Raw genomic sequence first — 24,633 nt, forward strand, 5'->3', positions numbered from 1 at the left:
GCCACTAATGGCTCCGACACTGTGCGCAGCCTCTTTCTAACCTTTATCTTTCCAGGGAAAGTTGAGCGAACATGTCTGCTGTCATTCACCGGCCTGCTTCACATTCACGTTTGGCAGCTGTCCAGTACTGCTGAAATGCATTAGCTGTGTGAACTGAGCAGCTGCAGTCAGCCGGTTGTGGAGCAGCAGCTCTGGGGTTCATCATGGAAGTCGTCGAGGGGTGGCGGCAGGAAGGAGGGGTTACTCATTCATTTTCCTGGCTGCTGATCTTCCAGCTCGAAGCCGCCGGCTGTTCCCTGCTGGCTACTGCTGCCCTATCATAATGGCATGACAAATGGGGATGAACATTTTAGAAGTTCAGTGAAGTTCAGTGACCATCGTCGTGGTTATCTCTGCTGCCCATGCTGCAGGGGAGCACAGTTCAGCCGAACAAATTATGCATTACAGATGAAATAGTCCTGCATTGGCTCAACTTTTCCACTTTTTCATTTCTGTGGATTTAAAAAGATGTTAAAAATGTAACCAGTTTTTTTTTTTTACATTGGGAACTTATCCCATGAACATAGCCTCTCCTCTCCTCTGACTGAGCTGAAATTGTATAGGCATGCACAGGGAAAATCTATAACATGAAACTGTCGTAAGGCCATATATGTATATATGTGTAAAAATAGAAAATATAAATGTAAAAATTATATATGAAAACAATTAGAAATTGGAATAATTTCATATATTGACATATGTTTGCTTATATTGTAGATCTGTTACATGAATATATATCCATCCCAAATAGTAGGGTCCACTGTAGAGATCACTTTCTCCGAATAGGAAGATAGTGACATGTTTAAAATGAATGAGAAATTGATAAGAAAAACAAATGAGCATATAGAATTGATATATATGGTGTTTGGATATATCATCATATATCATATATCATTATTAATTATTGTCATTATTACATATGCTCCCAACATGTTACACTACATAAAAAATCATCATAGATATGTTTAATTTATGTGCATATACAAATTTTACTATGGGTATTTCATATATGTTATATATAACGTATATCTTCATATATCCAGAGGATGTATATATGTGATTATAATATATCTCCTTATAGCTGACATTTATGGCAACTTCACTCTTGATACAGGGGCATACTGTATATGTCCTACATGACATGTCTGTATGGGCTACGATGTACAAGATAGATAGATAGATAGATAGATAGATAGATAGATAGATAGATAGATAGATAGATAGATAGATAGATAGATAGATAGATAGATAGATAAGAAGAGCTTTATTTATACTGCAAAATAAAGTCACAGAGTGCTTTAATAGACAAACAAGTAAATAAATAAAATCTATCTAAAATAAATAACATTCACAACATAAAACACAACATAAAAGAATAAAACCTGATAAAATATTTTAAACAATTACAACAAATTAAAGACAAAGATAAAATAAGATGAAAGTGAGTTTAAAGAAGAGATTAACCTGCTGGAAAAGAGATCCAGAGATCTGGAAAAACTGAGTAACCATTCATCCTGATGTGGGCTACAGTCTTTCCGTAATCTGAACCAAAGAGCTTATGATGCCTAACCCTTTCGCCACAGACAGGACTCTGTGAATCCTGGTCTCTGGTGTGGCCCCCGCCCAACTCAGCCACTTCCTGGTGGTGGTGTCCACTGCTATTAATGTAGCACTAAAGAGGTCCCCAGTGCATTACAAGAGCAAGGAGGAGGCAGGACAGTGTGAAAGGGAAGGACAGAGGGATAGGAAAGGAGAGACGGGGAGAGAGAGAGAGAGAGAGAGAGAGAGAGAGAGGTAAAAGCTGGTCTCATGCTGCAGTCAGTGTAAACTGCTCTGATTTCCATCTCAGCACCTCTTTTTTTTTCATATCAGTTTCCTCACTCACTCAGGTTTTCAGTTCAACTGCTGCGCTGGCAGAAAAGTCTACAAGCAAAGCATCAAAATAACACATCCACCCCCACCCCCAGCCCCCACCCCTTCCTCTCAGACTCTGTTGAGGGGGGGGGGGTATTTTTTACAACTCTCCCTTTTTATTCTGCCCCAGGGCAAAAATAATCTGTCCAGTTTTACCCTTCACCCTTCCCTCTCCCTCTCTCTTTCTCTCTGTCTCTCTCTTACTGTTCCTCTCTCACTCACACACACACACACACAAATACACATGCACTCCATGGATTATGGGTCCAGGGAGAGATCAACCTCTGTCAGCACAAGGAAATAAATGTATTGATTCTACCTCCTTTAATATTCTCTTCTGCTCCTCTTTCTCTTTCTGTCCCGCACTGTGTGTGTGTGTGTGTGTGCATGCGTGTGCATGTGTGTGTGCGCGTATGTGTGTCTGCATGAAAGGCATTATAAAGCACAGTGTGAGAAAGAGTGTGTGTGTGCGTGCATTTGAATTTGTGTGGGTCTCGGCTTTCTAATTACCATCCTGCCTCGCCCTCGAAGGAGAGATTAAAGAAGAGAGAGAGAGGCAGAATGGAAAACTAGAAAAATGGAAGGAGGGAGGGAGGGAGTGATAGAGAAGGGATAGATTGCTGTGGTGCTCTGAATAGGAGAGGATGTTCCTCTGACTCAGCTGATACAGAGATGCAGTAGGTGGATGGAAGAGAAGGAAGGAAGACAGGGAGAAAAGGTCTGGGAAACGACAGCTGATCATATTCTGCTGAAATGATAAAGCGTCAGTTTTCCTCTCTTTACTACTCTCACTTTTTTCTCATTCCTTTGTCCCCTCCATCCATTTTCTCTCACTCTGTCAGTGTACAGACCTTTAGAAAGTCACTGTAATGTCATTTTCTCTTTCTCTTCCCTCGCTCCTTCATATCACCTCTGTATATGTCTCATCCGTTTTGCCTTTCTTCATCTTTTTTCCCCCCTACCTCTGCTCTCCCTCCATCAGCCAAAATGTCACTTTGTCCTGCTGGCTCTCCAGTTAGAAAACATCCACTACAGAAGATGACAGCCAGGCTTTTAGGCTGAGATCAATTTCAAAATCAAAAGGTTTTCTCTCCTGCTCAAACTCAGAGTTCAGCTCTCAGCGTCAGAGCCACGGACAGCAGGTCGACTCTACATCATCCGTCATCCTGGTCGCTACATAAAAATTAAAACAAAAACACACAGAGAGCTGTTTATAGTAGCTCTAAAAATGGGAATGTCTGTCAGTCATTCAGTTTAGCCCAGTAAAATATTTCTTGATCACCTGATTTTTCATCTAGTGTCACAAACAGCTTATTTCCATTTGTCAAGCACTTAGTTTGTAACAGAAACCTCCAAAGCCAACAAATGAATTCCCATCGCGCTCAGTAATTATGTATTTTAAAAATACATAATGAAATACAAATGATTCCCAGTAGGGAATAGGGACTTTAAGCAGCGACGGCTATGGAGCCCATATATATTCCAATTTGTTGCCATAGTAGTGGAAATCTTAAATCACTAAGCAACATGTAACTCTAACAACGGCTGCTTTGCTTCTTCAGGAAACCGAGGTCACTCTGAACAATATGGCTCTTAAAATTACCTGAGAGCTCTTGATCTTTGCTTTAGAGACATTTACTATCAGGAGTTTGTGTGAATATGTTAGTTCAGCACCACGGACAGCGTCATGGTCTTACACAGTACAGTTAGGTTGTGGGCTGGAGAGGGAGGACGGCAGGTTAGCAACAGTTGTTAACCAAGGGGTTAACATCCCCTTCCTCCCAAATCTCCTACTGGAACATGAGCCTGGCTTGCTACTTACTGTGGTTGCCTCTCAGCATCTTGAGCGCTGCTGGCAATGGCTGACATGTCTATGAATAAACTAAAAAAATCTGTCAAATTATCAGATATCTTTAACAAATATACTCATAATTCATACATTTACTAACAGTATAATTGAATATAAATGAATGACAGTGTCAAATATGACAAATACCAACAAAAAAAAAATTACATGCTAACTCTTTAATGTATCACAGGGTACCGGAAACTAGTCTTTCTCTCTTAATAGACAGCTGCAACAGTAGGAAGTTTCAACCTCCAACTTCTTTCGCTCTCTCCGATTCCTTCTACGCCAGATACAAAAACACACAAACTTCACCTACATCACGCATATGCACTCAGGAGGGTTTTCTGGATGGGTGGGGGGAGTGTGTTGTCTGTGAGAAGGAGAAAAGAGAAACACTTGCATGCCAAAAAGCAATTATGTTACAATTTGTACTCGTTGTTCACAATATTTTTGTATACATCATCTAAAAGAATATACAGTGCATCCAGAAACTATTCACACCCCTTCACTTTCCCCACATTTTCTTATGTTACAGCCTTATTCCAAAATGGATTAAATTCCTTTTTTTCTCATCACTTTACACACAATAGCCCATAATGACAAGGCAAAAAAGGTTTTTTAGAATTTTTTGCAAATTTATTAAAAATAAAAAAATGAAATATCGCACGTACATAAGTATTCACACCCTTTACTCAGTACTTTGTTGACGCACCCTTGGCAGTGATTACAGACTCAAGTCTTCTTGGGTATGAAGCTACAAGCTTGGCACACCTGTATTTGGGGTATTTCTCCCATTCTTCTCTGCAGATCCTCTCAAGCTCTGTCAGGTTAGATGGGGAGCGTCGCTTCACAGCTATTTTCAGGTCTTTCCAGAGATGTTCAATCAGGTTCAAGTCTGGGCTCTGGCCGGGCCACTCAAGGACATTCACAAATTTGTCCTGAGGCCACTCTTTCGTTGTCTTGGCTGTGTGCTTAGGGTCGTTGTCCTGTTGGAAAGTAAACCTTCGCCCCAGTCTGAGGTCCTGAGCGCTCTGGAGCAGATTTTCATCAAGGATCTCTCTGTACTTTGCTCCGTTCATCTTTCCCTCGATCCTGACTAGTCTCCCAGTTCCTGCCACTGAAAAATATCCCCACAGCATGATGCTGCCACCACCATGCTTCACCGTAGGGATGGTATTAGCCAGGTGATGAGAGGTGCCTGGTTTCCTCCAGACATGACGCTTAGCATTCAGGCCAAAGAGTTCAATCTTGGTTTCATCAGACCAGAGAATCTTGTTTCTCATGGTCTGAGAGTCCTTTAGGTGCCTTCTGACCAACTCCAAGCGGGCTGTCATGTCCCTTTTACTGAGTAGAGGCTTCCGTCTGGCCACTCCCTACCATAAAGGCTTGATTGGTGGAGTGCTGCAGAGACGGTTGTCCTTCTGGAAGTTTCTCCCATCTCCACAGAGGGACACTGGAGCTCTGTCAGAGTGACCATCGGGTTCTTGGTCACCTCCCTGACCGAGGCCCTTCTCCCCTGATTGCTCAGTTTGGCTGGGCGGCCAGCTCTAGGAAGAGTCCTGGTGGTTCCAAACTTCTTTCATTTACGAATACTGGAGACCACTGTGTTCTTCGGGACCATCAATGCTGCAGAAATGTTTTTGTACCCTTCCCCAGAGCTGTGCCTCGATACAATCCTGTCTCGGAGGTCTATAGACAATTCCTTTGACTTCATGGCTTGGTTTCTGCTCTGACATGCACTGTCAACAGTGGGACCTTATATAGACAGGTGTATGCCTTTCCAAATCACGTCCAATCAATTGAATTTACTACAGTTGGACTCCAATCAAGTTGTAGAAACATCTCAAGGATGATCAGTTGAAACAGGAAGCACCTGAGCTCACTTTTGAGTCATAGCAAAGGGTGTGAATACTTATGTACGTGCGATATTTCAGTTTTTTATTTTTAATAAATTTGCAAGAATTTCTTAAAAAACCTTTTTCACTTTGTCATTATGGGGTATTGTGTGTAGATTGATGAGAAAAAAAGGAATTTAATTCATTTTGGAATAAGGCTGTAACATAAGAAAATGTGGGGAAAGGGAAGGGGTGTGAATACTTTTCGGATGCACTGTATATCGAATATTCTTGTTATACTGCCTCCTAATTCCCAAACACAAACAATATGTAGCAAAAAGTACATCCCACAAAAGAAAAGGGAAGAAATACACAAAAAGAAAAGAATACATTTAAAGTAATAAAAATCAGAACAAGATACATTATCTCTTTTACAAGAGAGCACTGCAGGTTCAAATTTAGCTCAGAGTGCTGAAGCTCAGCTGCACATCTGACATGTTGTCAAATCACGTTGGATATCAAAAGTGTTGAAGTGCTGTTTGGAAGATGGGATGAAAACAAAGATAAAAAAAAAAGAAGGTGTGGAGGGAGGGGGTTTCCAAAGCTATGCGACCATGGGACAGGCAGTGGTGATGAAGCGTACTGGCAGCTCGTATGCAGAGTATCAACACTTATTACAGCATGATACACCTTCGGGAAAAACTCCACATCCTATCAACAGTTTATCTACTAACTTAAATCTTGATGTAATAATGAGCAAATAAACATTTTTCTAGACCAGCTTCATCTGTCTTCCATTCACCTCACCCCGACACACACAGTAGACTAGTATCTATAACTGACGCCATTATCTCTTGACCTCACACACCTGCCTCAGTCTCTCAGTCACACGGCGCAGCAGCCCTGCCATAAAACTACCGCCGCTTCCTGCCTGCAAACGTGTAATACGTTCCCACAGTAAACCCAAACCGGAGGCTATGCTGACCTTTTCCCACTAATGATGCCCACTCCCTCTCTCTGCCAGCTGTCTCTCTCTCTATCTCTCTGTCTCTTTGTCGGACTTACTTTCTCTGCATTTTACGACTGTCAGTCTCTCTGTTTCTATTTCAAACCAAATCTCAAAAGTTTTAAATCTCAGCAAAAATCTAATCTGAATAAAGATGAGCCACATTAATTCAGCCAGGCTGATGTGAACAAACTCACTTTGTATATGCCAAAAAGAAAAAAATATATAGGAAGCGTGAAGAAACACTTCAAGACTTGATCATAAAGTTTCTGTTTACAGGTGTGTTTTTATTTTTAGGCAGAGTCCATGTGTTTGTTGAGCAGGAAAATATGAAAATACAACTCTTGTGTTTATCTGAGGTACAGTACCTCATCTCTGCTTCTGCTACTTTGCATCCCTCATGCATTTTTATTTTATACATCTGCACAAAAGTTTGAATATTTCTGACTTTTTTTGCACCACTCATCAGTGTCACTATGTGATCAGATGATCTGTGTTTTTCCTCATAGGGCCATGTTAACATTCTTTACCCGGACCATCACACCCAGTGACCCTGGAAGGGTCAGCTCCAGCCATGCAGATATTTTGGGGTTTATGATCTGGCCTCTGAAACCTCTGCTGCCTCCTCAATACAACAGAGACAAATCAACCTGTTCTGGTTCCCTGTACATCAAACACTGACGCTTTGTCAAACCTGCTGGCGTGCTATAGATAAGCGCAGTCGTATACTCTTTGGTGTCTGTATTTAATTCAATTCAATTTGTATTTCAATTTATTTTATTTTATTCTTTAATTTAAGGATAATTGAACATTTCACCTTGGGGTGGAAGATATATCGAATATATTCAATTGTATTGCGGCTTGTTTCATGGGGGATGTGCAAAATGACAATATTGCGAACACCTTTTAAATATTTACTTTTTTTGGGGTTTATTGGGTTTCTGCTTTGACCCTCTAGTACATGTGGTCTCCTCTGCCTCTCCATGCATTTGCTAAAATGGTGGAAAAATAGGCAAGATGGTGAATCTCTACAGCACACTACAGCAGTGAAGCATGAGAGTGTCTCTTTGTGCATCAAAAGGTTTAAAAGGCAAATCATTCAAGTTCTATAGTGTAGTCTTCAAAATGATATGTTATAATAATGATATATATTGTCTATTGTGATATATTCTAAAAATATCACAATATTACTTATAGGGCACATCACCCAGTCTTACTTTCACCAATTACAGAGAAAAAGCCTTGTAGTGACAAAGTATTAGACGACTGACTGACTGACTGACTGACTGACTGACTGACTGACTGACTGACTGACTGACTGCAAGTCGTTCACCATCGACACATGTTGCTAAGCACATTCTGTATCTGCTCCTGCTTTCATCCACACTCTCTGTGCGCCACAGAACACGCAGTGTTTGTGTAATGAGCTGTGAATGAGCTGTGGTATTAAACAAGTGTGCCTGGACACGTTTTTCTTCCTCTTTATCTGCACAAGGAGGCTTCTGTTCTTCTTCTACTCATTCTCCGTGTCTCCCTCATTTCTTTTCCTCCCCCCTCCTCTCCTACACTCCATCGCCTCTCAATTTCTCCAGTCTCTGTTTCTCTCTCCTCTGCTCTCTGGCTTTCCTTATTGATATTCAGAGGATGAGAGGTGATGAAAGTGAGGATATGCAGAGAAACTCTCACCCTGACCTTGTGTCGAGGGTATGAAGGGAATTATCCCTGTATATTTTATACCTATAGTCTCCTGTGGAATATCAATAAAGTCACCTTTCCAGGAATCAAAATAAATTGGGGGGAAAAAAGTAGAAATAAAACAAAATATAGTTCTGTTGATGCTGTAGTTGTGATGTTGATTTATTTCATAATTAATTGTCATGCTTGGCTTGGTTCCGCCACAATAATGTGCTTCAAAAACATCTGCAATCAGGAATCAAGTTCCATGAAAGCATATGTGGCCATTAAAGTCATGTTCTTGTGGCTCACATTCTTCCCGGCGTTTGGATTATTGGATTATTGGAGAGCTTTTCTCTCTGCTTCCCTCGGCTCAGTGTCTTCAGATGGCTGACAGCCTGCCAGGTGCTTCCCTCAGGTTCACTACTAATTGTACAGCTCTGCCTCACTGCTGTCAATTACACACCTGGCTTGTTGGCCAGCGCTCACCCCCGTAGGCTTTTGTATTGGTACACCTTTACTCAAAAAGACGTTCTTGGCATGTTCCCATCATGCCTCTGTGGTTGTCTAGCATAGGTGAAACATTGATTTAAACTTAAACTGCTTTACTCGGTGTTTTTACCTGATTTAATCACCTGCTCTGTTTGTGTTGGAGAGGAGGACACCTGTGTAGATAATTCAGTTGCAGGTAAAAACCTCCTGAATGACTGACTCTGAAGGAATCCAAACCAGGAGGAGCTGAGTGAGATGCTGATAAAGACAATAATTCCCATCATCTCATGCTACTTCACAATGTCACAAAACTCTGGCTGTGGTCAAAAAGTCTAAATAATCTCTCGAACCACTTGTCCTCGACCTCTATGAAAAACAACATGAACTCAAGGAAAGACGTGGAGGGGAACTTATTAGGATTTAGGAGAGTAATCCAACAGCACTTACACTAAGCTGTTTTTTCTTTTAAACAAACTTTATTCACACATGGACGAGGAATACTCCTTTACTAACCACCAAAACAAAGTAAAAAGGTTTGAAATGTTGAAATAAAATAACATGAAAGAAATATACAAATAGAAAAAGTTAAGCCATTTAAGTTTTTTTTGACATTTTTATACTTTTGTTAAGTAGAGAAAATAATTTATATATAGGCTGTAGTATTTTGTAATGATGATGCTTGTTCTTCATGACTCCTGACTGATTTTAAGAGAATAAATATACAGTATATGTATGGATTCGGGCTTTGGGCAGACAAGGAAGAGGTGAAACTACAATAGTGCATCGTTTTAAATGTTGGTGCAAGGAATTGTGGGACAGCATTTCCTTTTGTAAAGGAAGGTCCAGTGTTTCCTATGCTAAAGGAGATAAGATAGGAAGCACCGAAGCTCCTTTCCTCATCATTTAGAGAAGTGGATTAGATACTGCAGCTCACTTCACTCAGTTTGAACCTTCCTAAGAAAATAAGACTTTTCCACCACATCCTCCGTCTTTAGCTGTTATTTATAGCAGAGACCCCTTGTGGCAGAAAATTACACACTGTACATGTAACTCCTGTATAGTGTTGGATGTATATCATATCATTACGTGCACTGCATTTTCAAACCCTTCAATGATACATGCTGCCATGCTGACATATTTTAACTGCAATTACCTTGGATCTTTCCTGTTTTTCATTATGCAGGATACTAACTTGTTCTATGCCCAAGGCAAGGATAATATGAGACTTAAAGCTTCAGTGTAAAGAGTAACTGTCACCGGGAGTAAGCTCCAGCTGCAGTTATTCATTTCATTTGAGCACATCATACATCAGCCTGCTTCAATATACACTATAAAACTGGATTTACATGAAGACTTTAAGTTTGTTTGTTAAACTTACATAAGATGGAAGTAGTTTAAGTGTTTTATTGTCTGTTTTCATTTTAAAAAAAGAATGAAATAGAAGAGGAAAACTGATGATTTATAGATATGTATTTTTTATATCAACACACGCAAAAGAAGGAATGCATAACTTCTCTAAGGTCGTTCATATCTCAAAACTGGATAAGGACTGAATGAAATGTTGATATTTTGATTAGCACATTGACACACAAGAGACATGTTTTAAAAATGGTTCTAATCTGTACAGCAGAGGCTGAAATATTGTGATATTCAGTCCACACTTTGGGTCAAGGTCCAAAACTCAATAAACTGATAAATGTGTGGAAATGAAAACGAGCAGACGCTAGTTTAATCACGGAAGCCTCTACTCAGTAATGCGCATTTCAGGAAGAGAGAGCTGCAGGAATGAGTCCTAACACACGGAAATTAGCACTTCCTGTTCCCCCGTCCTGAAGTCTGTGGTTGTGTCCCTCACTCACACATCCACTCCTCCCTAATCGCTATCCAGGACTATGTACAGGACTATATAGTGAGCTCATCTGTAAAATGAGAAAACACTTAACGGACACATACATACATAAAACACAGTACACATACATCAGTAAATATTTCAGTCCTGGTTTCTTTTCTTATTTTTGTTTTGCTACTGCCTGAGCTAAAATGCCACATGCTTCATAAATAGCAACACACTGGAGTTATTCACATGAAAATCTGTTCAGTTCTCCGTCTGTCCATCGCTGCATTTTACAGAACACGTTGTGTAAATCTGTGAAATATTATTCGATTTTTTTTTTTTTTAGAGACAAATTGAACAGAAACTGGATCTTTTTTTTCACGGAAACAACCGAGAAGAGACAGACTGCGGCTCAGTGCATCTTCCTGGTGGAGAGGTTCAGCTACATGTCGCTCTTCATCAGAATGAAATGAAAATGTATTTAGATAAGGCCCCAATATTCCCCGTGAATCTTATCACGGACAAAGTTTTCTCTGAAGTTTTAAGAAAAGTACATTTTTCACAATTTTCTTTCGGCTTTACACGGGGAAGGGGTCTGCCTCTTCCCTTTGAGCTCCGCACAGGGAAGTGAACCAGCAACCCTAACATGTTGCTGTAAAAAATTCTGTATTGAAGCCTCAGGCGGAAACATGACTTATCTCCAGCAACAAAAAGGCCACAGGCAATAATAGTAGCTTTACATTCAATGTGTGTGCGTGTGTGTGCGTGTGTGTGCGTGTGTGTGCGTGTGTGTGTGTGTGTGCGTGTGCGTGTGTGCGTGTGTGCGTGTGTGTGCATGTGTGTGTGCGTGTGTGCGTGTGTGCGTGTGTGTGTGTGTGCATGTGCGTGAGAGCCTCAGGTGTTCATTCAACCATTAGTCTGACCCAAACGCTGCAGCACTTATAGACCAGATATAATAGACCGGCTGTCTCTTAGAAACACTGTCTCTATCTTTTTCTTTTACTCTCCCTCCCTGTTTCTCTTCCCAAAGAAATGTGCACACACACACACACACATGCACACACACAGACAGGCACACACACATAATGCCCATAGGGTCAGGGTAGGCTTTATAATTCCATTCCTTGTCTCGTCACCTCCGCTCCAGTGTTGATAAATAGGAACTGCCCTCCACTGCCTGACACCTGAATAATATATAGCTCACACACACACACACACACACACACTGAGGACATACATAGACCCACAGGTACACACAGTCAATAGACATATGCGGCTGCAGGAAAGCACACACACCTTCACAGAGAGAATACAAGTGTAAGCTCAGGTACAAATACAAATATATTCACATGCACACCCTCTGTCTCCGTGTCTCTGTGTGCTCCTCGCTCAGATTCACTTGACGTGACCAAGTGCAGCATTGACAAAGCAGAATCCGAGAGCTTGGCACTGCGAGGAATGATGGGAATTTGTGAAGCTGCATTAAACGTATGAAGTTGATATGACAACATAAGCAAACACTCGCTGATTATAACACATCTAATTGAAAGGTCACTCCCCTCGTACAGCAGCTGTGGTTCGGTTTAGCTCAGTATACCCAGGAGTGACATCCATTTTGGATGATCTCACAGTTTACATCCAATGATACGGTTAAGTCCAGTTGCATGAAGTAGTTTAACTCCAGTAAACATCTGACTGAACAACTTTCACGTGTATTGGAGTCATATTTGACCAGGAGGATCTGTACTCTGACTCCAGTAATGGAGCTGTGGACTTTCTTCTATGTAAACTAATGAGGACAGAGACTGTTGACTTCTATTTATTATCGTTGGCAATAGCAAAGAGACAAAAAATGGAAATGGAACAAATCAGAAAAGGATGTTTTGTTTCAGGTCGGATCTTAACTTCCAAATTTTTCTAAAAATATTTTCCAAAATATTTTCTATCCTTGTATTTTAAGCCTTTGTTATTCTATGTAATACTTGTATGTGCCTATACTGAGGAGAAACAGCATCTCCATCCTGCATGAGGCAGAATTAACACTGAGGTTGACTCTGACTTTGACTGACTTGGAAAGTAAGAGTAAAACCGTGATGATGGCTCTGCCCTGACAGGAGGCTGTTCTCAGCTTCTTTCCCTGAGTCTGGCCCAAAACAAAAAAAGTTTGTACATTTTCATCTCAGCTCATGTCACTGAATACATTACTCTTCTCTTGTTTCTTTTATTTCTTTCTGTATCGTGTCTCATCTCCCGCTTGTTTTTCTGACTCCTCCACCATGGCATTTCTTTATTTTCACTCCCTCCCCCTCCTTCCTCCCCGTTTTTCCTGTTTCTGTCTCACCTCGTCTCCCGTTTCTCATCACTTCTCCTCCGTGTCTTCCTGTTTTGCCTGTTTTCTCTTCCCCATATTCTTCTTTCCTCTTTTCACCACTGTCTTCCTTGTCTCCCATCCGTCTTTAATCTCACTCTGCCTTGTACCCTTTGATTTTCAAGCTGAAAATTGAAAGTGCAACATCCTTGTCCGTTCCCTTCTTCTCTTTCGCTCCTTCTGTCTTTTGCTCTGAAAAACACATTCTCTCCACTTCAACTTCAGTCTTTTTCATTTGGAAATCTCCCCTGTTCTTCTCTTTATGAGACTGTCGTGTTTGATCTCTGCTGTTCTCTCTTCAGCTCAACTGAAACAGAATGAAAACTGCAATATCAATACAAGAATCTAGACATGTCTGCATGATTGAACAGCAAAGGTCTGAGACAAACATAAGGGACACGTCTTCACTTTCCAGCAGCACATTTAATTTAAAGGCAAGGCGAGTTTATTAAAACAGCACCATTCAGACACAAGGCAATTCAAAGTGCTTCAAGGCATGGGAATACATTCAAAATAAGACATTAAGAAAACATTGAAATTGCATTTAAAAGCCCTCAAAAACAAGAAGATAATTAGTTAAGGATTTAAAAGATGTAATTTATTGTTAATGTTTTGAGGCCGGATTCGCCTGAGCTGAGAGTTTCGGCAGGTGTTCAGGAAGCTTGTTCCACAGGTGAGGAGCAGAAAAGCTAAAAGCTGTTTGGTTCTGATTCTGGGATCACTCAGTATATACCTATCCTTCATGACCTGAGGCATCTGGATGCTTCGTAACATACAAGAAAATCAGAGATGTATTTATGCCTGAGACCATTTAGGAAGGAGTAGGATTTTGAAACCTATCTTTGACACACAGGAAGCCAGAGCTGCGATTTAAGGGGTGGATGTGATGCGCTCCACTGTCTTGGTGTTAGTGAGGATGCTGGCAGCAGCATTCTGGATGAGCTGCAGCTGTCCGGTTGATTTTTTACCCAGACCTGTGAAGGCATCATTACTATAGTCCAGCCTGCTCAAAATAAACGCATGAACAAGTTTAGACGTTTAGACACAAATCCTTGAATTCTTGCTGTTTTTAAGGTGGTAGGAGGCTGATCTTCACGTGGCTGTTGTAAAAAACATGCTGAAATGAAATGAAACATTGAAAAACAGCCAATAACCAAGATTTATGTTTTAATTTGTAGATGTGAGTGTCATGGACTCAAGGTGAGCACTTTTAATCAAAGCAACTATTTCTGCCTTTAGTTGTAGAAAATTCTGCCACATCCACTCACTGTGACTGTGTTCACCTGGTGACACTTATGTAGAGTTGGGTGTCATCTGCATAATTCTGGTAAAACATGCTATAATATTCCATAATCTGAGGAAGGGGGAGCACGTGGATGTTGAATAGAAGAGGCTAGAGACTGGACTCCTGACCTACTGTATGTAGTTTTTGTTCACTTAAATTCATAATTACCAATTTACAAACAGTAGTCCATATGTTGTAACCAAGCAGCAACCTCTGAAGCTGAAAAATGAAGCCAGCAAACATGTGCCAAGAACTGCAGTTCCTCTAATGACCACTTGAGTCCGTCCCCATAGACTCCAACGTTAAGATGTCCAACTTTACAGCAGGAACAAACATGTTTACAAACTGGTACAGAAAACAGTTTTGATCTCTACAGCTAATTCCCTCCTTCATGACACCTGTACAGGGGGTGAACTTTTATATAACTCACCTGTTTTGTTTTTTTTAAGGCTTAAAGTTCTGTATAATTAAGGGCGTGGCCTCTTTGAGTGACAGGTGGATGAGCGTATGCTTTCCACAAACTGGAGAGCTCTGAGCTCCACACATGCCCCTCCTCTTTTAGATTAGCTAGGAATTAGGGGCGGAGTCAATCACCGCCAAGATGGGAACAGTGGAGGAGCTCACTCTGAGCTTCTTCAGAAACCTGTGGGTGACGTCATCGCGGCTTTGTCCATCTTTATTTGTGTGTCCACAGGTTAATGAGAAAATAAAAAAAAATGTAACTGTATTAGACAACAGATCCATCAAAGACGAGGTTATTTGAAATGAATGTGTGTGTCTGTGTGTACAGACCTAGAGCTCAAACTTTAGGGTGATTTATTTTCATGTCATGAATGTGTCTGATTGTAACAATTTTTCCTCTGCATAAATGCAACTTCTATCTTATTTGTTCCAAGGTTGATTTTCTCCTGTTTTCTGCCTGTGATTAGATTCAGGTTCAACTCGTCACAACCTGCAGCATCACAACTACAACAGATCGTTGTTTACATCTGGCACATTAACAGCGAAATGAGAACACATCAGTGATGGTGCACACGGGCTTGTTCTGGCACATGTGCTCTACAGTTGGTGGACTATTTACTGCTACATGATTAGATCTGAGACCAGTTGCTGAATATGCCACAGCCTTTGTCTGCAGATAGAAGACATAAACAAACTGTCATTTTGTAGTGCAGAATCTTTATGAAACAAACCAGAGGAACCGTCTTCAATCTCATGGTAAATATGTAAAAGATTTGGTGCGAGGTTCTCCACAACACAGTTTTGGTGTTCATTGAAATGCATGAGTTGTTGTTTAAGCTGCAGTAGAGTGTACTTTTTAACAGTGGCTGTTGATTGCAGTCCTCTGTGTAGCTTCACAGTGTTTTCATACAGATGTGTCGTTCCCTGGTAAATGTTTCAGTCTGTGATGACGCTTGAGCGAAGTCAGGGTCGAAAAATGCACCTACAGTTGAGAAAGTGCAGTAACTTAATTGAAGTAGCAGAGAATGGATGACAGTGGATGATACTTTTGCAAGAATGCAATTACTGAAGCTATGATAAAGAAGTCAAACCAAAGCTTAGTGTTTTATAAGGCCGTGTATAATGTAAAAATACTTATTATTAGAAAAGTTCCATCAGAACTTAACAAGGGTTTAGACTTCACACTCTGACTTCTGCAACTTGAGTGTTTAATTCTACATCAGCAGAACTTGGTCTCAGCTAAATACTGAACACTTGTATTTTCTGATAGAAGGCAAAACAGCATATTCAGCACAGAAATAATGTGAATAGTTTTGTAAAAATGCAGTAAACTCTCCAAAGTTTTATTATGTGGAATAAGGGAAAAAATGCTTGCATATATTGTAGGGACAGAAAGAAATCCAGTCACTTCCTTCATTCTGTGTGGTTCAATACGAAGCAGCAAACCCCTTCAACACTGTCCTCCTCCAGAACAAGTAACTGTCAGAGTCACAGTGAAGGAAATAGATTTTTGTTGAAGCTCTGTCACTGTATTTACTGCTTCATTAACACTGGACTTTTTAACAAAGTGACAAGATGATGAGTGGAAGGTAGCGAGGAGTTAATGTGACCTCTGCAGTCTTTACTCCTGTGGTTTAATGTTCAGATCAGATTAATGACCTTTGACTACGTCTGGAAATCTGTCTCTGTCTTCTGCCAAACAACTCAAAAGCGTCAGCAAAAAAACTCTGTAACCCAAAAGGTCCACTTACTAGATTTTTGTGGAGCTTTCAGTCACATCTCTTGGCCGTAACAGAGCTGGCTTTGTCAACACATAATCGAAGTGTGGAACAAACTTCTGGTGTTGGATGTGAATGTCTCGTTGATCTTTCTCCATCTGTCGCCTGCTGTGACCGGGTTTGTCTGAGGTTCACAGAAATATTCACCACTCAGCCCAGTGAAAAAGCCACTCTTGGGTCCTGTGACTTTTATTTATGGGCGCTGGACTTCTCGTAAAAAAATAAATGATAAAAATGATTAGACTAAAGAAAGCCAGCTACAGATGTGTCTGCTCAGTGAGGAGACCTGAACTGACTCATCATGTCAGGTTGTTTTTGTCAGTGAAGATCTACTGTTGAACTCCAATTATTGTTTTGTGGAAGAATTCTTCTTCTACAAATAATCCACAAAGGAGGACAAAAATAAAATAAAATATCTGCCTCTCTGTCTTCCTCTCATTCAGGATGATCCCGGCCAACCACAAATACTTCCTGCTGAGCGACCTGGCGTCATCGCGGGACTACGAGCTGTGTGTCTTGGCCGTGTACGACGACGGCATCACTGCCCTGACAGGCACCAAGCTGGTGGGCTGCGTGTCCTTCACTACAGAGACGGAGTACGGACGCTGTCACTCTATACGAGACCAGGTTAGTGTGTTGGAGGGGCCGTGTTAATCTGGTGTCAGTCTGACAACGAACTGAGCTCAGCGGCGGGAATTCTCTGGAAAAGACAATGTGGCTCTAATTATCAGGGGAATGGAGACAGTGTTGAGTGAATATTCCAGTTCATTTGTAGCTGAGAGTCTTTTACTAGTCACATGTATGAAATGTACTGAGCACTGAAAACATCGGGACCAAAAAAAACTCTAATTAGATACAACAGAATCTGAAACCTATGAAATATCAGAGTCAGAGGTGCAGCATGTGAACAGGCAACTGCTTGGGGCCTCAGGCTGTTAGGGGGCCCCTGAGAGCTGACACTGTTGACTCCACAGCAATGTCTCAAAATGCAGCTCCCTCCCCTTTAATTAACCAATGGACGATTTGCAGGGACATCTGAGTAGGAAAACATATGATGTCGTGTTGGGGGTCGGGGGGGTGAGGATGGGGGTAGATTACATTACATAATGATTAACTAATAGTGACCATGCCGCACCACCTAACGCACCTGTGGCACACACCTGCATCTGCAGACTCTCATGTCTCCGGATCCGCATATAAAAATGCAGGCCTAATGTTAAATGAAAACAAAAAACAAATAAAATAGATGCACGAAAACCGCAAAATGGAAAAATTGTCATAATTCAAATGGCCACAGCCTGCACAGCGGTCTGTGTGACGGCGGTCTGTGTGACGGCGGTCCGTGTGACGGCGGTCCGTGTGACGGCGGTCTGTGTGACAGCTTTTGTGGTCTGAGGAATAAATGCTCAGAAATCTTGTGTTTTTTTTATTTTAATACCTTCATGGCTTCAGAAAACATCCAAAACATATATTTAGGAAAAGTCATAGACTGAGAGACCTTAGTTTTAATTTAAACATTATTCACATAATAAAAACTCAAACGTTTCGGCGGTCCTAGCGTTAAAAGTCACCAACACTGCTCAGCGGTAGTAGCCCTCTTTAGCTCAGCAGATAACTGCATATATTAGCCACTCCAAAATTGAGGATGGCTGCCGTTTCTGGCTAGGAAATGTCATTTTTTGCAGTCATTGAAAGTTGTCCCATGGGTAAACTTCTGTGGTAAAATATATGTTTCCTTTACCAGAAATGACGGCCATCTTGAAATTTCAAGTGGCTAATGGGATTTTTTCAAATGAGTGGCCCCAGAGGAATTAACATACCACATTTGAAAAGATTATTGTAGTTATCTGCTGAACTAAAAGGGGCTTTATGTGTTGACGAGCATTATAATGTGGATTATTTAGGACCTAACAACACTGAAGTTAGTTGGTTAGTTATTTAGGTTTTTATTGTTCTTTGTATTTATATTTTGAAAATTTTCCTAACGTGAACATTTGGAATAAAAAAAATGTTTAGATTTCGTATGTTCGTTGATGTTTTTTACATAATGGTGATAAACGCTGATTCAAGGGGCCCCCCTGGCAAATTTTTGCCAAGGGCCCCAACGGACTCTAGAATCGCCACTCATCATGGTTGGTATTATTTACTGTTTATTGAAAGTCAGGGTCAGTTCAAGTGAACAGGACCTGCACACGCCAACACACAGTGGGTGAGGATTTACAGAATGGGAACTTGTGAAGATAAAAAATTTTATCATCCGCTCATTTCCGAAATGCAATAATCTCATTTCAAGGTGCATTTAGTAGCTGTTCTGGAGCTTTCAGTCATGACACAGTCTTCCTCGGCAGCTGGATTTGCTCAGTACATTTTCACTTGTACAGGGCTCTTCAAAGACTTCCGTCTGTGATTTCATGATGTTGGCAAATCATCTCCCTGAAAGGAGAGATCACAGGACTAACTGTCTGCACGCTTTAACTCTTCATCCTCAGTTCCTGGGTGGTACTATGATCATCATCATCGGGGGGATCATCGTGGCCTCTGTCCTCGTCTTCATCTTTATCCTCCTGATGAAGTACAAGCTGCACAGTAACCACTACAAACAGAAAACCGCCGCACGCCAAGCCAACGTCTGCTCCCAGACCAACGGAGGAGGTGGAGGCGGAGCCAACGTCCTCGCTCTGCCTCCATCCTCCTCCTCCGCAGGCCAAGGTAACCGGAGGAGGAAAACCAATATGTGACTCCTCTCTGTTTCCTACTTCTGCTAATCTGACTCCATCTTGTCATCTCCAGGTGGAGGTGCGAATAAGAGCTCCCAACCGTCATCATCGTCAGAGGGGATGGGAGGGGCTTCTCTTCGAGGGACAACTGTAGTGGACTTAAATCCCACCCAGGAAGATGACGCCATCTCCCAATAACACACAGTCCAGCCCACAACCCACCAATCTTTAAGCCCAAACCAATACTCCACCTCCCTCCCCCGTTTTTTTTAGTTTTTTTATTTGTTGCTGGTGTCTGGAGCCAAACTCCACTTCAGCTGAGGAGCGGCTCCTGTCATTGGTGAGTAGCTGCTGTCAGACAAGAACGGGGGGAGGGAGGGGGGAAGGATGGACACTTACTGTATCTGCATTTAGAGCTGATTTCATTCTAGGAGGCAGGGGGTGAGATACCTTCACTTCCTCATGTTGTTGTTTTTCATGATTTCATGGAAGAAAATGATGAACAAGATCCTCGCTCCTTGTTACTACCAGTGTAAAGTTTAGGTATTTAGGCGGCAGACATTTTCATATTAAAAGGGTTGTAAAGATACGCAAAACTCACTTTTCAGTTCATACCTCGGTTTTGAATTCATGGTTCAATATGTTTTTCGGTACAGTAAAAAAAAAGCTGTGAAAAACGTGACATTTCTTTTAATTCATTATGAATTTAACTTTGAAAAATAAAGGCGTTATTGTAAGCTTGTAAACTTGTGGCAAACTGGACATGATTTAAAACTGGATGACTTCTTGTTTCTTGAATGCAAGAAACGCACATAAAGGCACATACACAGAAACACATACATTCACTCTATTCTCATGTGTTTCTCAGAAAGATTAATGTATCCAAATTGTCTGCAGAAAGGGCAGATTTTTGGTAGCAACAGTGGGACAGGGAGAGAGAGAGAGAGAGAGAGAGAGAGAGAGAGGAAAGTCAGTAAAGGGCCACAGCTGGATTCAAACCCTTGCAGCTGTGGTTAGGACTAAACCTTTATGGTACGAGCATGGCACGAGTTACACCCCTCATATATACTATATATATATATATATATGTATACTATCGAATTCATAGTTAGATTCTCACTCCAGCGCCTTCGCAGTATTTTCAGCTGCAGTTTTTGTCACATCAAATGGTCAGGTTTAGGGATCTAGACTGTTTTGGGGGTGGGGGGAGTTACTACATTGTCCTGCTCCCAGACATGTAGAATGTAACTCACACATGTTTTTTTGCCTGAATGAATTCAATTGAATATGATACACCTCAGACTTAGTGCAGCCAGAGAGAGAGAGAGAGAGAGAGAGAGAGAGAAAGAAAGAGAGAGTTTCATGTGAAGTTTGTTTGAAATTGAAATCTGAAACAGACAGAGAGAGGAAGTGATGGAGAGGACAGGCAGTGAACCATGCAGACAAAGTTCAATCAGCCTGCATCGCTGAGCACCAACTGAACACTCCTATTAAAAATACACTTTAATGAACAGTCACTCACCTGGATAAGGTACACACACACACACACACACACACACACACACACTCACACTCACTTTCACACAGTACTCACACAGTTGGATGTTGCAGCTTTGCTGCTACCTCAGGGCGAATGAAATGGGCATTTGCCACTTTATCAAGCTGCAAAAAGACACACACACACACACACACACACACTACACACACACACACACACACACACACAGACACACACACACACACAAACACACCTACCTACACACACACACACACACACCTACCTACACACACACACACACACACAGACACACACACACACACCTACCTACACACACACACACACACGCACACACACACACCTACCTACACACACACACACAGACACACACGCACACACAGACACACACACGCACACACACACACCTACCTACACACACACACACAGACACACACACACACACACACACACACACACACATACACACACACAGACCCGTGCAGTTTCCTGTCCAGTAAACAGATTTTAACAGTCCAATTGATTTCATATTACTACTGCCTGTAAAAATCAATGCAGGGCAACAATGTGTGTTATAACAGCAGCCATATAAAACCATAACATACCCATAACGTCTTATTTTCCCTCTTATAACAGCATGTGAAGCTGAATGAATGAATGAGGAATTACATTAATACACACTCAAATTCACAAAGATCCCCAGTTTGGTCGCTTCATTTTGAAGAATGATTCCTTAGGAAAGTGCTTGTGATGCAGCTTGACATATTTCATACCAAAGATGCTCTATGAAGGAGGCTGGTCTCAAATGTTCATTCAGAGTTGTTAGTTGTTAATAGAGAAGTGAAGTGGGTGGAGCCACTGGTGACTCACACAACCTCAGTGTTCCTCAACACAGAAGTCTTGCAGGTGTTGTGTATGTTATGGCCCCGATTATTTGAGTAGAAATTATGTTTTTTCTGAATACTACAATCTCCATGAGCCTTTGCCACCATCACAGTAGAGCAACCATTGTGATGTGACTGCTTGACAAGGATAACACCAAGGATGTGGAGCACAGTGCAGAGATACAGTAGCTACATGAGATCAGCATGCAATTAAGCCGCAGTAGCACTGGCTATACCTTCACTTCCTGTGTGCCATAGATGTCATATGACATAACACTACACAACACGGGTGAGCAAGTAAGCTAAGCTAATTGTTGTATCAAGTTGGGGACTTTGGGCCCAAGCTAATAAATGACAGTGCAGGTGACTTCACATCAGCCAAAGCCAGAATTCAAATGTGCCTGATTTTATCAGCCAGCGTGAGGAGCAGTTATGAAGCTCCTCCAAGGGGCATAGTTGGCCATCAAATAATCCCTTCATAATATCACAATATTGCAATATCACAATATAGATGTTTATGAGGTTATTACTCGGAACAAGATCTCAGATCGCCCTGTTGGTGTGATTGGTGCGCTTTATTTACATTTTCACTTTTCTTGTGGAGAGGAATTCTCACTGTGGCTCCGCTCAGACAAAGAAAATGAACACACAGACTCTCTCACCGCTCCCTTCTCTCCCTCCCTGCAGTCATTTGTTTGATTTTAATGAGCTGTTTTGTTATGATGCTTCCTTTCTCTTCTCCATTCCTTTCATATCTGAGTTCAAGGTCGTTTTGTTTGTCTGTTATCAGACGCCATAGCTTTTCTCTTTATCTTGTGAGATTTCTTTGAGCAATTTCACTCTAAAATTGACATGTATACCCTAATGTGAGGTATCTATCAAAGCTCTGGAGGATTTTCTCCCCTTCACACAATTTATGAGCCGTTTCTCTTCTTTTATCTCTGTGTGAATTCAAACATTGGACCTGTATCGTTCAATGGATGGAGCGTAACGTTAATGCATTTGGGGGTGAGCGGCTTCATTCACTGTTTAACCAAACAAGCAGAGCATGTGCGTCTGTAGCGCGACCCGACACATACAGGCGCTGTATGACCTTATCCTCCTTCACTCTGAAAAGGTTTTACAAGCGACATGACAGGAACATGACAGGAGATGATCTTTTCTGCATCAGCCTGCTTCACATTTTTCTGTGTCAGTAATTGGAGTTGACTTCCTTTCAGAGTGACGAACACACACTGTTCCTTCTGTCTTTGACCCCATTTCCACATGTTAACTCAAGAGCTGTGTGGACGTTTGATCTGGATCTGGAAAAATCACACATGCAGGTGTAAACGCACAGGAAACATGTTCAAATCAGAGTGCCGTGTCCCGTGTAGGTATGGCCAAGACACAAATTGTGCCCCATCTTCCCCAAGTCCCAAGAAGCCACGGGAACAAATTACCAGTGGATGGTACCTGGTGTATTCGTTTACAAAATGCTTTCCGATAAATTGCGAGTGTATTCCAGCTTCAGAGTGGACAAAGGCCAAAATAACAAACACAGAAATCTATCGAGAAACAAAACACTAACATAACACCAGCTCCTCCAACCTCAACAGTTATACAGGTGGTTTTTTTCTCCCCCTCTGATACGACCCATAGGAGTAATAGTGCCGCCATGGCTGCAGGCGTACCGGACCTGGGTTGTCATGTTTAATATAATAAACACGTGGACTACACCGAGAGCCGCGTACCTACCTTTGTCGTCCTGGTTACAATAATAACAACGTGGTTAAGTATATCGGATCATCATTTATAATAGAAACAACAAAAAAGAGCTACTTTCACATGGGAATGGAACAGCGCTCTCCTCCGTCATATTCATCCATCCACCACCACCTCCTCCTGACGTGGACTTTGTCTCTCTTTAAACTACGTCACCGCACTTTTCCCTTTGCTCCTGTCATCATTACTATGACCGCTAGATGTCGCCTAGCAACAAAGCGTAACTGTGGGTCATAACAACCTGCTGCACAGACGACCCGTGGGCTCGTTTTTTAGGCCACAGAGAAAAAACATATACAAGTTGTAACAAGACTGTGACTGTGCTTATATGAAGTGAATGCCTATGATCAGATGTTATTACCCGGATAACGTAGGTAAAAAGGGTTAGAAGTGAAGTACAGTCTTTCTGGTTTCTTGAGAAGCACTTGTATGGATACAGAGCTCAGACGTCCTCTCAGTCCTCTACAGCTGAAGTAGCAGCAATTCTACTGTACACAGTGTTTCAGATGTCAGGCGGTCGACATTTCAGGTCACAGATTTGAGTTTGTTTAGTATTTCCTGTGTTTACAGTGCTTGCTAAACTGCCTACAGGATGGATATATGCGTTAAAGAAGCTATTTGTCAGTTTTGCTATTGCTACATAGCTGAAGTTAGCATTAGGAGCTGTTTACGTACCAGTTCTGAAGAAACGTTGTGAGTTCAGCATTAAACTTCATTCCTTTAAGCACAAAGATCTGTGTCCAGAGGTGGAAACAAACAGCGATGTTAACTCTAGTTTAGAGTTAACATCAGTTTAGGGCTAAGACACACTGTAAACAGACTTGACTGGCAACATTAAGGCTACAAACCCATAATGCAACGCTCCCTTTATGTCAGGGGCTGGGTGCTGCATTCAGAGACCAAAGATGATCTTGTGAATGTGTAAATGTCCAGTCATGAGATGTTAAATGACTTCAACTTAAAAAAAACATATTGTTTGTTATATGGGCCAATATGATGATAAACACAATAAAAAAAAAACACAAAATAATCACTATCTCACTGTTTCCCCCAAATTAGATGCACCCCCCCACCCCACCCACCCCACCTTAAATATATAGGATGCGGTTTGTTTGGCGTAAGTGTTCTCTTCCTGTGAAGTCTCTGAGTATAGACATTTAAAAGTTGACTTTACCTCTCCCCCTCTCTGGTTTCTGCTCTTCCTCCCTACTTCCTT

General features: G+C 41.5%; 1 protein-coding gene across 3 annotated transcripts in view; it reads left to right on the top strand.

Annotated features, from left to right (window-relative positions):
- Positions 1–24,633, top strand: part of si:cabz01090165.1 (uncharacterized protein LOC100333421 homolog) — a 411,304-nt gene that overhangs the window by 375,932 nt on the left and 10,739 nt on the right. For all 3 annotated transcript variants that reach the window (XM_056373298.1, XM_056373299.1, XM_056373300.1), the window contains 3 exons: positions 16,980–17,163; positions 19,026–19,245; positions 19,327–19,593. In XM_056373298.1, coding sequence (XP_056229273.1) covers positions 16,980–17,163; positions 19,026–19,245; positions 19,327–19,451 — 529 coding nt within the window. In that variant the 3' untranslated portion in view covers positions 19,452–19,593. The remainder of the gene's footprint in view (positions 1–16,979; positions 17,164–19,025; positions 19,246–19,326; positions 19,594–24,633) is intronic.

The sequence above is a fragment of the Seriola aureovittata genome, chromosome 4, assembly GCF_021018895.1.
Source record: "Seriola aureovittata isolate HTS-2021-v1 ecotype China chromosome 4, ASM2101889v1, whole genome shotgun sequence".
Taxonomy (NCBI): Eukaryota; Metazoa; Chordata; class Actinopteri; order Carangiformes; family Carangidae; genus Seriola; species Seriola aureovittata.